At 38.5% G+C, this 15,000-nt stretch overlaps 1 protein-coding gene across 1 annotated transcript in view; it reads left to right on the top strand.

Annotated features, from left to right (window-relative positions):
- LOC136842341 (putative leucine-rich repeat-containing protein DDB_G0290503) overlaps positions 1-2,301 on the top strand; it is a 2,990-nt gene extending 689 nt beyond the window's left edge. Inside the window, exon 2 of the mRNA XM_067109597.1 lies at positions 996-2,301. Coding sequence (XP_066965698.1) covers positions 996-2,301 — 1,306 coding nt within the window. The remainder of the gene's footprint in view (positions 1-995) is intronic.
- Positions 2,302-15,000: the final 12,699 nt, after the last annotated feature.

Raw genomic sequence — 15,000 nt, 5'->3', positions numbered from 1 at the left:
TATATATATATATATAATTTATATATATATATATATATATATATATATATATATATGTATATGTATATATACTGTATATATATATTATATATATTCTGAACACATATATATCTATATATGTATGTATACATATATATGAAAGAAATTGATTTAGAAATGGTTTCTCTCTTTCTCTCTCTCACATATATATTTGATATACTTAATAAGTAAATATATATATATATATATATATATATATATATATATATATATATATATATGTGTGTGTGTGTGTGTGTGTACACACACACACTCACACACACACACACACACACACACATATATATATATATATATATATATATATATATATATAATAATGTGTGTGTATGTGCTGTAATGTGTGTGTGTGTAAATAAAGATAAAATCCACGAAGGAAGGAAAAACAAAACACTGGAGTGCTACGAGAGCCTTCGACTCTGTAAAGAAAGTCACCTTAGCACGACAAGTCTGAAGAGCCTCATAACCTCCAGTGTTTTGTTTCCCTTTCCTTCATATGTATGTATATATATATGTCTATATGTGAGAGAGAGAGAGAGAGAGAGAGAGAGAGAGAGAGAGAGAGAGAGAGGAAGGAAGGAAGAACTCGAAGCCTCTTCAGAAGAGGCTCTTTGCGGATCCTGGAGCCCTACTGTGGATCCTGGAAGCCCTTGAGACTGGAATTCCCAGATCTGTTCATCATGTGGCGTATCCGAAAACTAAGCTTTTGTCGACTGCCTTCAACTGTATATACAGTAATCATGGTTGTCAACTGCTTTGATTTCTTGTATGTTTCCGCTATGGTACTACTAGCTGTCAGGATTTTGGCTTGTTTGGTAGTTTTGCGACTTAAAATGGACAATGTTAAAATTGGACTGAAATCGAACTATGTTAATACTCGATTTGAGATGACCAACCATTCTACTACTGGATTTAAATCTGACAACGTTAATACTGGACGACCGCAATCTGAACAGTTGTGCAGGGTGGGAAACGAGACTCGAGGGAGATGTCATCCGTTCCATTGCTGGTGGCTGGAGGACTTCTTCATGTCCTATTGCTACAGTCGCCGCCGGACTTGTTGTGACCTCCCTTGCTTTCGTTGCCTGGAGGAAACTCAAACATCATGAGAAGACTCAGAAGGAGCTGCAAGAAAAACTGGAAAAGGTGACGAACGACAAAGCTGGTCTGGAGAAGGAAATAACATCAAGAGCGGCCAAAGAAGGAGAACTTCGGAAAGAAAATGTGGATTTGCAAGAGCAATTATTTGATGCCCTCAGGACCGTTCAGGATATGGAAAGCGTTTTGCGAGAAAAAGACGATGAAAATGTTAATTTGATTAATCAGATGGAAGACAAGGATTGTATGATTCAGAATTTGCTGGCCGAGAACGAGGAAATGAAACAAGAACAAGAACATTTAGATGAGGAATTAAGCGATGCCGTCAGTACCATCGAAGACATGGAAAGTCTTCTGGAAGAAAAAGACGATGAAAAGGTTGATTTGAATAATCAGATGGAGGATAAAGATCATCATATCCAAGATTTGCTGGCTACGAAGGAGAAAATGAACCAAGAACGTGAACTGCTTGAAGAGAAATTAAGAGAGGCCGCCAACACCATTGAGGATCTGGAAAGGCGTTTGAAAGAACAAGAAGCTGTAAATGAAGATTTGAAATATGTCGGTGGCAAAGTGATGGACGCCTATGATGGTCAGATTCAGGATTTGTTGGCCAATGAGGAGCGACTGGAAAAGAATAATGAACTTTTGAAGGAAAAGCTAGCAGAGGCCCGCAATGAGTTGGAGTTTACGGAAAAGCTATCAGAAGAAAAAGAAGATGAAATAAATGGGTTGATATATTATTATGACAGTCAGATGGAAGACGCGGATCTTCTGATGCAAGATTTGTTGGCTAATGCAGGCAAAATGAAGGAAGAAAATGAGCTTTTGAGAGGAAGCTTAGCAGAGGCACTTTGTAACATTGAGGAGTTTGCAAAAGAATGTGAAGTGTTAAAGGAAAGCAAGGAAAAGGCAGAAAATGATGCCAAAGAACTACAAAGGCTGCAGGAGGAAGCATTAAGGATGCAAGACAAATACATGTTGATGGGAGTTCTTCACAGGATTGCCCAAAGGGATTTCGAATTAGAACGCATTGCGAGGGAGGAGCATGAGGAGGAGGACACAGAGACAGAGACTGGAGAGACACAAGATACTGCAAGTCAAGATCATGGCCAAGAAACTAACCAGGAGTTCTGCTGTGCCCAAAATGACAATAGAGGGTAGAGGAAAAAACCCGTATAGACTCCTTTTTCTAACTTGCGAAGAGTAGCCATCCCTCCTGATAAGCTCATGTACGTATGAGGGCCTAAAAGAGGCGGGGCAGCGCCCCCAACCCCCAAAGAGGCGTGGCTAGCCCTCCCCCTCCTGATAGCTATTATACGAACATGAGGCCTAAGGGTGTGGCCTCCCCAGACTAAATAGACTCCACTATTCTGGTGGGCAGTGGCCACCCCTGACCTAAATGGAAACTCAGTTGTATTATGAAGCTCATGCATTACATGAGCTCATATTAGAGAGCGTGGCCACCGTGACCCCCAAATAGACTCGCATGTCTTATAAGCTTAAGTATGCGTACATGAACTAATATATATACGTGAGGTGCAAAGGGTTGCACCTGACTCATGTACGTACATGAAATTCGAAAAGAGAGTGGGTGCATGGACACCTGTAACTCACGAGGAATGAAACTACTTTTCTGCACCCCCATGACACGTCACACAACTCTATAGGAATAAAACCACCAATTCAGCCCTGACCTCAAATTGACTCCACTTTTGGGCGTGGGCACCGTAACTCTGAGAATAAAACCAACATTCCAACCCCGACCCCAACCTGGCTCGCACGCGCACCCCGTGAAGCGCGTCACGTAACTCTGAATAACCACCAATTCAACCTACTGACCCCAAATTGACTCCACTTTTTGGGCGTAGCCACCCGTAACTCTACGGGGAATAAACCAACATTTCAACCCCGACTAACCTGGCTCCACTGCGCACCCGTGGCGTCCGTAACTCTGGGAATAAAACCACCAATTCAACCTAACCTGAAATTGACTCCACTTTTTGGGCGTGGTCGCACCCGCGCCCCTGTAACTCTCACGGGGGAATAAAACCAACATTTCAACCCCCGACCCACAACCTGGCTCACTTTGCGGCACCCCGTGACGTCAGCAACTCTGAGAATAAAACCACCAATTCAACTAACCCCAAATTGACTCCACTTTTTGGGGCGTGGTCTCTCATAACTCTACGAGAATACGCCAACATTTCTTTGACTAACCTGGCTCCCGCTCTGCCGCACCCCCCGTGGCGTCCACGTAACTCCTACGAGAATAAAACCACCAATTCTTACCTGACCCCAAATTGACTCCACTTTTTGGGGTGGCCTATGGCGCTCTACGGGGAATAAAACCAACATTTCAACCCCCGACCCCAACCTGGCTCACTTTGCGCACCCCTGACGTCCACGTAACTCTACGGAATAAAAACCACCAATTCAACACCTGACCCCAAATTGACTCACTTTTTGGGCGTGGCCTAACAACTCTACAGGGCCCAAAACCAACATTTCAACCCCCGACTGACCTGGCTCACTGCCGCACCCGTGGCGTCACGTAACTCTACGAGAAGATAAAACCTGGTGTCAACCCCTGACCCCAAATTGACTCACCACTTTTCTACACTCCTGTGGCGTCCGTAACTCACGGGAATAAAACCATCCTTCCAACCCCCTACCCCAAATTGACTCCACCTTTCCTACCCCCCCCATGACGTCACGTAACTCTACGGGAATAAAACCATCCATCCAACCCCCGACCCCAAATTGACTCCAATCCTAACCCCATGTAGCGTCCGTAACTCTGACCTTCATTTGAACCCCGACCCCAAATCGACTCACGCTTATGCCCCATTGGCGTCCACGTAACTCTACGAGAATAAAGTACCCCACCCCCAACCCCAAATAGACTCAGTTCACTGCTTTTTGCGACTCATGTCACTTTAATTGTTTTCAGCGTAACCGGGGCGTTTACCTCCCTCCTCTCCTCATATAAAATCTCTAAATTAATATATGCACATGATGAATATAGCCTCTAACTCCAACTTCTCTCTCTCTCTCTCTCTCTCTCTCCCTCTCTCTCCTTGTTATTTTTGTTTTATATATATATCTGTGCTTGCCTGACTGTAGATATTGAATATCATGATAAAAGAATATTTGGCGACTGACTTCAACCTCGCATGTGAGACATATATTTATCAATTTGATATCTCCCCAACTAACGACACACGGATGAAACCTGACCTTATCGCCATATTTGCCAAGCTGACTTCACCCTCACGTGAAATTTTATTTATCATAGAATTTAAGTCATAATCTCCATACACTACACATGTTTAAAGGCACACATTTCAATTTTGTTTTTATTTATTAATACATTTGAAAAGAGGTTAAATGAAAAATCAAATGACAGGCCAGAATTTCAGTTTTGTTTATTTATTAATACAGAGGTTTAAGGGTTAAATGAAAAAATCAAATGACAGGCCAGGTGTTATTTTATATTTGTAACCAATGCTAAATACAGGGAATGAATTAATATTCCGTACAAATACATACATTAGAAAAAAAAACTGTATATACAAACACGACGATAATATCACGCGTTAGCTTTCCAAAACAATACTTCAGCGAAACCTGCGGCTACAAATATTGCTCACAACCTGTTCCTTCACATCACAGCCTCAGTATATACATACATCTACTCCAACGCTTTCTGACCGTTTATCCAAAAACTGACGTTTCGCATCTAACACCTCAAAGCTTTTTCGAATTTAGCTAACAAGTTTTTCATATATAAATCTTCCATGCACCTTTCCTCAACGGGGATAAATTCTTTTCATTATAGCCACGTAACATATTTTACCAATTTTGCTCATTTCATCACTGAATGTAGCTATACAGGTAAATATTGATTCAACAAATTAAGTACATTAACACGCCGCTTTGACCACGATGCCAGCGGGAAGATAACATACTTGACATAGTCATACGATGATTTAGATAATTCTTCCTTCAATTTCTTGACCGAAGTAAAAAGTGGATTTGAATCTCATCTGCTTACTATCTCTGCCCAAGCATTCGGCACCAGTCTTCATCTTTGGAATAAGCCACGCTCTTTTTGTCGTATTAGTTCTCTTCAGTAAGGCGCCGTACCGTATTGTGTTAATAAGGTAGCTATGGTAGGGAGATCAACTTCATCGTTGCATTCCCAAGATGTGATATTTTCAGGTCTTTTCACAATGGCGGAACCTTCAATACCCCTATCACTGCCTTTATCACAATCACCGATTACAAACCAGTTGTGAAACATCCAGTCTCTCCTGCAGCCATGTTCCACGTACACGAATAAACAAGTCTTATCATTCCCTCACACTTAAGGTCATCCACACAGATCGGTGTGATCTACATCTTTGGAATACAATACTTCAACAGAAACACTGTATGTCACACCTGATTATTACTTTCTGACTAATTCCTACATAAATACAACCCGACAGAAATTAGCGTTATTCCATGCCCAAAGTTTATAAAGTAAGTGCATCAGAAGTATTTCTCTTGACGGGCGTCATTCCCCGTCACTATTCAGTAAGTAGCATATAAAACACTTTCCATTTACTTTCCGAACATATAGTAAATATTAAAAACAGCATCGTTCATCTGTATACGGAATAGATATTCATATGAAATAATGTACCCGTTGAAAGAAACAGAATATATAAAACAGTCATTATTTCTCTCTTTCAGATATGGGAAATAACTCCAGTACACTGTAAAAAGTTAAAGGTACAGAAAGGGTATAACGATGGAGCTGAGGTATATATACAAGGTAAAACACCCCAAAAGATAAAAATGCCCTAATCAGGAGGCAGAATTATTTTTGTGAATAATACCACCCTCTATTACTTTGTCTCAAAATGGGCTTGGTAAGTTTATGTGATCATGTTATGAAATGAACTTTTATATGATGAGAGAAATCACCACATTATTTTACACTGATAGTGTAATGCATAAAGTTACTAAAAACATATTGGTTTGAGTTATGGATAGTTTTTGAAGTAAGTTCCTACTACAAAATGCAGTACTTGGCAATTTATATTGTTACTCCTGAGTCCACTTGATTACAACATAGTTATAATATATACATCCATATATATACATACATACATATATATATATATATATATATATATATATATATATATATATATATATGTGTGTGTGTGTGTGTGTGTGTGTGTGTTACACAGACATACGCATATGGCAGTGTAATATGTTCGTTGTCCCGTAATTGCGCATGTTGCTGCGCGCCGCGACTCGGGAGCCCGGGAAATTTCAATGGTGTGCTATGCAGTGTAGATAAGGTGTTGTGTGATGTAACGCTGTTTTAATTGTGGCCTCTAAGTAATTAATCGTTATGGGAATATAATATCTACATCGTGAGAAATTACTCTCACAAAGATTTTTTCGATATTTTGTGTATTCACTTGTTTCCATAATATCCATCTCTTTCTATAGAGTTATTAGTAGCTTCTTCTTCGCTAATGTCAGTGAAATCTTCCCACCTGCCCAGTTAAGGCGCTGTCACACTAGCAATATTTCCGTTGACTTTTGAATTTGACGTCAACTTTTAATGTTTTGACGACGACTTTTTAGTGTTGTCGTCACGAATTTTGAAAGCGATAACGATCGAATTCAACCCGCCTCTCCCTCTACCCTACTCTACCGTCGACTTTATCGTTTGTTTACATGTGGGCAGTGTTGCCAGAGCTACAGAAATTTCTGTATTTCTACTGGATTTTTTGCAAATCTACAGAAATGCAGAATTTTTTTCATTTTCATCATAAATCTACAGGATTTTGTTGTACACGACTCAGAAATTCTCAAGAAATTGTCGTGATAGAGCAGCAGTCTTGAAATATTAATTCCTGCCCATCTAAAAATAAAGTTTAAACCAAATATGAATAAATGATCTTTCAAAAATTAGAAGCATTAAACCCTGCAGTTGTGAAAAGTAAGGAAATAAATTCTCTTGCACCTCTTATGGCAGCTTTCCCATCCTCGTCTTTTGTCACTGACAACATGGCGCAAGGCACTGATGATGAGTGGATTCTTCACTAAGCTCAAGAGTTACTAACTAGTTCTAGTGATGAAAAATGGCATTTAGGTTCGGACAGAAAGTGAGATGCAAAGTCTGGGAGCAGACCCCCTTTTCCTCTTTTATCCAACTTCATGTTGAAGTTACGATTGTCTCCCTTTCAAGTGCAATGGTTGAAGAGTATTTTCGGCCGTGAATGAGCTACAAAAACTAAACTGAGGAATAGGTTAGCCATAGAAACCATCAAAATAAGGTGTTGCACGCGAAAAGATTTCTAAGTAATAGCACATTAATGTAATCTACCAGTGAATGTTAAGTCATTACTAGATAAATTAATAGCAGCATGTATAAGGATACTGAGAGAGTGATGAGGATGATATGGTAATCAATAACATATCTCCCAGAAGAGTGTGAGAAATATTAGTGGGTAGTACAATAGGTGAACTAATATTTTGTTTTCTGGCAACTTGCAAAGTACCTATATCATTAAGAGGTACAGATAGAATTGTTCATAAGCGCTGAATATTTATTTTCATTATTGTCATTCTTTGTAGCCTAAACTGTTTTGCACTGTTGCATTATCAATTTCTACAATTATAGTGAAGTGTGTCTGGTAGAAGGACCAACATTTATATTATTTATGCAAATTTATGTATAGGCATGACCTAAATTGTGTTGCAGCATTTCACATAATTTTCCAAAGTCATGTTAAAGTGTTTCTGTATATGTAAAAGGATAAAATTTATGCAATTTTTGCAGTTATGTATCAGTAATTTCAAATGTTTGTATTAGATAGCAAATGAAGTGAGTATGAATAGTCATATATATAAGCATTCTCCCCTCGTTTGATACCAACAAACCCCCAAGGCTGATGGACTAACTCGTATTTTGTTATTCATAGACAAAAAATTTAGTTCTATAATGTACGTATAATGTAGATAAGAGTGTCATACTCGCCCGCAACACAATACCTTTAATGAATTTGGTTAGTGTGCCCTAAGAGCTGAAGAAAAATCGACGGAGCCAAAGTGACTAATTGTCAACCTTCAGCTTTGTTTCCACCACTCTCTCAAATTAAGGGAAAGCAGCTGCTAAATTGCTAATAGCCAGTGTGCGTTTGACCTTAAGTTTCAATGTATCTCACGCTCTTTTTCGTGATTATTGCATTTTTTCATATTTTTATTACGCACATTATGTTACCGTGGGTGCCGTACTAATGTTCACATAGTTTACTTCATATGATTACAGAGTACGAGAGGTTGAGTGCTTTAAGTTACGCTTAAAAGTCAAACAAAAAAATGCTGAACAAACCGGTGTGACCACCAGCATCATCCAAAGCCTGTTTCTAGATCCTACCCCTCGTCCTAACACAGGGAATCCCAGCTAAGTTAACCCCGTACCCTGGCCATCATAAAAGCTTATTTAGACAAGGTACCTTCTACTTCAGCTAAGAAATTAGTTTGAACGCCCCCGAGTTCAGTGAGACATGTCTGTGAGAACCATACAGTTGCGCATTAAGGAGGACCTTGATTATAGCAAAGTTTAACACCTGCACAAAAAAAAAAAAAGTGTCAGATTTGTAAAGGAGCACAAAAGGTGAGATTTAGAGGAGTGGAGGAGAGTGCTGTCGAGTGATGAGGCCACATTACAAGTGATTGATAGCAGTGGAGGGACTTGGGGGACAAGTATGCAGCATCTACCCAAAGATTCCCTCAGTATGTTGTGGTGCAGTGTTCTTAAGGGTATGGGGATTTAGAGTTACTATGAGCAAGAATGTTATGACACACTTCTGAAGTAAATACTTGAGTCCACCTTCGAGAAAACCTGAACCTCTGTTTTCCAGCAGGATGGGGCTAGAAGTCAGACTGCTATGTTTGTGACAAATTAGCTAAAAGATTGCGGAATTGAATATACTGAGGATTTGCTCATCAACTCCTGACCCATCGCCTGTTGAGAAATTGTTGGCTCTAATTACAGCCAAGTTAAGGATGAAGGACACCAATACATTGGCAAACTTAAACTGGGAGATTCAGTTTCAAAGAAACTTAAGGACTGCCTCAAACATACAGAGTAACAACTAAGTACTAGTATGGTGACTGGTGAGTGGTCCCTAAAATGTTCATGTAATTATTCGATTTTCAATTGATTTTAAATCAATGGCTACAAGTTTGCCGTACGAAAAGACTCATCACCACGTTCGTATCCTCGTCGATTATAATAAATGAATAAATATATATATATATATATATATATATATATATATATATATATATATATATATATATATATATATGACAGAATTCTAATGATTGTTTATAAAACATGTTTTAACCCCATGAAATATTTCATACATTCCACCGTTAGTGCCAGATACCTTTCACTCTGAGAACCTTGAACAGTAAAAGAAGCAAAACTGAGAATAATTAGCTTTCCCGGTATATGATTCCGCCGATTTGATCATTCGTGGAAAGGGGAGAAGTTAAAAAAAAAAATTCTATATTCAATATACAACAAAGAAAAGTGGTTTATTTCGGATCCTTTTCGGCTTCTTGCGAGTTGAAGCGAAATGTAGAGCTTGAATTGTGTTGTCTAAGGAAGCGTAACCAACCGGAATATTTTGCCCTATGAATGGAATTATTTTGTAATGTTCCCCGGTAACATATGGGATACGTTTTCTAATTTTATATTATGCTGAATCTTCACTGACGTCCTCATTAATTTTACTTTCGATTACTCGAGCTTATCAGGGAAGTTGAGCTCTTCTGTATCCTCCAATGTATTTGATGTACCGTATTTCATGAATGTCATTCATTTTCATTCATATCAATAAATTCACATAGTGTGATGATTTGCTCGGAACTGGCTCTCCATTTGGGGATTTTTCACCTATGTTAAGATCAGTTACTCTCTCTCCTCTCTCTCTCTCTCTCTCTCTCTCTCTCTCTCTCTCTCTCTCTCTCTCTCTCTAATAAGGCTAATTCCTTAAGTTGGAGTAATTGTTCATTAAATGGAATCACTAAACAGTGAGCGATATGAAGATAAAAAAGTTGAAATTATGTCGTTCCTCCAGTGCATATTACCATTATATTCTCGTGTCTTGTATAAGCTGCTTGTTGAGTCGTATAGAAAATATTCCAAGGTCTCTCCTTGAGCGACGCATCTCTTCTCGTCTGAAGAGCTTTGTCAACATCGAACACCCTCAAACTGAGTCGTCATACGTGATATATCCGTGTTCGGAAATGGTTACCTTCTACTCCTCTATATTCTCTATATTTTACTTCATTAAAAGAATAAAAAGTTTGCAGAAGGTTTTAAAAGCGCCAAGTGTAAATGTGAAAAAAAGCTAGGATTAAAGGTTATTGTGTTGTAAAAAAATGTTTAGATATATTACTACATTTATAATAAGTCCAAAGTAACTGTCGGTTAAGATTTTCATGTACCATTAGAATAATTAACTTCAAGATAATTTTCCAAATATATATATATGTATTGATTATAAGAGATATTGAAGGCAATGGAATTTGCCAGGAGTGAAGTCTAATCGCCAATGATTTTCGAAACTTGCTTTCTCTTCATAACTATAACTCTAATTCCACAACACGTTTAATAACATTTCAGTTCTTTGTGAATCTTGTTCCAAATAACACTAGGTGGTAAGGAAACTTCATGCAAGGATCCTAGGGATCGATGGCATTGACTACACTGTTGATGGTCTTAAATACGTAGAAAAATGATGGTGAAAGGGAGATGAGTTTACATGGGCATTTTATGTAGCACTTATGAAGTAGGACAGAACACCGAAGTTAATGGTGAAAGGATCAGTTGGAGGAATAAGAAATTTGTGAAGAGCCAATAAACAAATTTAACAAATCGTATCTTTTATGATGGTCAAACTGGAAAAACACTGGAAAGGAGAATGGAACAGCAAAAGAAATGTATAAGTTATGCATCGGTGAACAATGGAATTTTCGTACTTGTTAGTGAAAACAATCACACAATCCACTGGTCAGGGGCAAAAACGATAGTTTGTTCTAGTAATGGTCTAGAAAGAAACGGCAGTGACTCTAGTTTTAAAAAAGAACGCTTTTGCAAAAATATAAATACAAGTCAGGGCACGTATAAACTTCATTCACTGGTTAAAAAACCGTGTAAAATATTAAAATTTTTAGGAAAGCAGCAAATCTGGACAGGATAAATGAAAAACAGATTTGTTAACCAAGCACCGACCTCATCCTCAGTAAGTGTATGGCTCCACCCCGTGGCACCTGTCAGGTGTGGATGTTTGTTTTCCAACGGTCCGTATGTTTGTTTGTACTGTCCTTCCACTTTGTATCAGTCCGTCTTGGATTTTCACAGTGGTAATGAGAGGTAAACATACCACGTGTAAGTTGTGATTATAATCATAAATACAATCTCGTCAATATATATCGATTACTTATTAAACAAGAGACCTAATCGCACAACCGTTACTGAGGCAATGTGTCCTGTTTTAGCGTATTGTTTAATATCTAATGATGACAGACGATTAAGCCTTGTGGAGGATTTCGGTAAAATGTGATTATCGTAATCATATAATTTTCTGTTCCTGGATTTAATGCATCTTGGAATGAAAAATACCATCGGTGCTTGAGTGTATTCGTGTGTAGGAGTAAAACTCGATAGATTGTTTGATAACACAAGCATTGTTAGAAGCTGAAGATATTATTAACAATAATATTATTTTACTTGGAATTTTGTTGACCAAGACCAGAGTAGTATATCACAACAAAGTATGAAAGTAGGTTTTAATATTTGATCAAATGTCACCCCTCAATCATGTCAGGCAAGCTTTAGGTAAAACAAGATTATAAAAAATGACAGAATTCTGTTGAATTTACAATTAAGCTTTTACCCTTTTCCGAGATTTGTCAGTCTGATGCCAAATGTTATGATTTATTAAGGTACATTTGAACAGTAATGATTCCTGGAACCTATGAGTTTATAAATATGAATTCAAATCTAAATGGAAACGTGAGGAAATATTCTGAAATTTTAAAGAGAAAAAATGGTTAGATGAGAAACATTTAAATAACTCTCGATTGTCACAGTAGTAGTAGTAGTAGTAGTAGTAGTAGTAGTAGTAGTAGCAACAGCATTTCAACGACTTTTGCGATTATCATGATCACCATAAGATTTTGTTTGCAGTCCTTGAATGAAACAAAACAGTAACACAGGCATCAGGTTTCGTTTTCAATTTTCCCTCTCAGACGAAAATAGAACAGGAAACGTTTCGCCTCCCTATCATTTCCGGATCACTCAGTAAATTGAAATGATTGCACATTCCTAACAAAGCTTAGTAAACAAAATTTTTTTCATATTTTAGAGAGATCAGCATGACACGAGTTCCATATGAAGTAATGATATAAAGGAGACGGAGATGGCTTGGACATGTCCTTCGCGCAATCCCTTGGGAAATACAGTAGTCCGTGAGTGCCATCTGCGCTCCTGTAGGCACCAGAGGAGTTGAAAGACCGAGGTCTACATGAACGAGAGCTACAAGACAAGAAGCAGGAGGTAAGTGGAGATTTGTGACAGATCAGGCAGCACTAGAAAGGCTGGAGTGGAGGAGTTTACTAGAGGCCCTTTGCGTAGCGCAGAGTTGAAGGCGATGATGATGATTCATAATTTTAAAAATATATGCTGAAGCAGTGGTTGCCATTTATGGGGTGGCCGGCTTGTGGGTAGGGTGGTGGGTAGCATGGAGATATACCTGCTCAAATCCGCATAATAAAAAGTCTCGAGACACGAAAATAAACAACTTCGCTGTGATCACTTCTAATGATTTATGCTCGAAGGCCACTTTTATTTTTATATTAATATTACAAATTTAAGTTATTGCAGACTCGGAAAACGTCTAGATTTGTCAAGAACTTTTGTCGCCACGGATTTAATCAGTAAGTTGAAAACTTAAGAATAATTGTTCATAAGGCAGGGAAAATAAAATACTGATTTGCATTATATTAAGAAATAAAATTTCATCATCTAGATGCCCCTACCTTCCTTTATGTAAATATATATATATATATATATATATATATATATATATATATATATATATATATATATATATATATATATATATATATATATATATATATATATATATACACATATACATACACACTTTGCAAAAAAGGTTGTGACATGCATTTTATATATATATATATATATATATATATATATATATATATATATATATATATATATATATATATATATATATATATATATAGAAATCATCAACACACAATCACGTGTGGAACAGAAATAAATTTCTGACTCACGTCGGGATCGAACCCAGGTCTCTCAGGTGGAAAGCAAAGGCGTTAACCACTGGGCCATACAAGTCTAAAAGAAGTTGGAACCTGAGAGCAACTGCACCCAAGGAATTACCTGGGCAAGCTAACTGCTTGCATACCAGCGAGTTTTCCCAACTTCCTGACTCAGCAAATGACCCAATAGACAACATTTCATTCGAATTATCCCTTCTGAGTGAATAAGATAGAAATCATCAACACACAATCACGTGTGGAACAGAAATAAATTTCTGACTCACGTCGGGATCGAACCCAGGTCTCTCAGGTGGAAAGCAAGGGCGTTAACCACTGGGCCATACAAGTCTAAAAGAAGTTGGAACCTGAGAGCAACTGCACCCAAGGAATTACCTGGGCAAGCTAACTGCTTGCATACCAGCGAGTTTTCCCAACTTCCTGACTCAGCAATGACCCAATAGACAACATTTCATTCGAATTATCCCTTCTGAGTGAATAAGATAGAAATCATCAACACACAATCACGTGTGGAACAGAAAAAAATTTCTGACTCACGTCGGGATCGAACCCAGGTCTCTCAGGTGGAAAGCAAGGGCGTTAACCACTGGGCCATACAAGTCTAAAAGAAGTTGGAACCTGAGAGCAACTGCACCCAAGGAATTACCTGGGCAAGCTAACTGCTTGCATACCAGTGAGTTTTCCCCAACTTCCCGACTCAGCAATGACCCAATAGACAACATTTCATTCGAATTATCCCTTCTGAGTGAATAAGATAGAAATCATCAACACACAATCACGTGTGGAACAGAAATAAATTTCTGACTCACGTCGGGATCGAACCCAGGTCTCTCAGGTGGAAAGCAAGGGCGTTAACCACTGGGCCATACAAGTCTAAAAGAAGTTGGAACCTGAGAGCAACTGCACCCAAGGAATTACCTGGGCAAGCTAACTGCTTGCATACCAGCGAGTTTTCCCCAACTTCCCGACTCAGCAATGACCCAATAGACAACATTTCATTCGAATTATCCCTTCTGAGTGAATAAGATAGAAATCATCAACACACAATCACGTGTGGAACAAAAATAAATTTCTGACTCACGTCGGGATCGAACCCAGGTCTCTCAGGTGGAAAGCAAGGGCGTTAACCACTGGGCCATACAAGTCTAAACGAAGTTGGAACCTGAGAGCAACTGCACCCAAGGAATTACCTGGGCAAGCTAACTGCTTGCATACCAGCGAGTTTTCCCCAACTTCCCGACTCAGCAATGACCCAATGGACAACATTTCATTCGAATTATCCCTTCTGAGTGAATAAGATAGAAATCATCAACACACAATCACGTGTGGAACAGAAATAAATTTCTGACTCACGTCGATCGAACCCAGGTCTCTCAGGTGGAAAGCAAGGGCGTTAACCACTGGGCCATACAAGTCTAAAAGAAGTTGGAACCTGAGAGCAAC

Source organism: Macrobrachium rosenbergii, chromosome 10 (assembly GCF_040412425.1).
Source record: "Macrobrachium rosenbergii isolate ZJJX-2024 chromosome 10, ASM4041242v1, whole genome shotgun sequence".
Classification (NCBI taxonomy): Eukaryota; Metazoa; Arthropoda; class Malacostraca; order Decapoda; family Palaemonidae; genus Macrobrachium; species Macrobrachium rosenbergii.
This window is presented reverse-complemented; position numbering and strand designations above follow the sequence as displayed.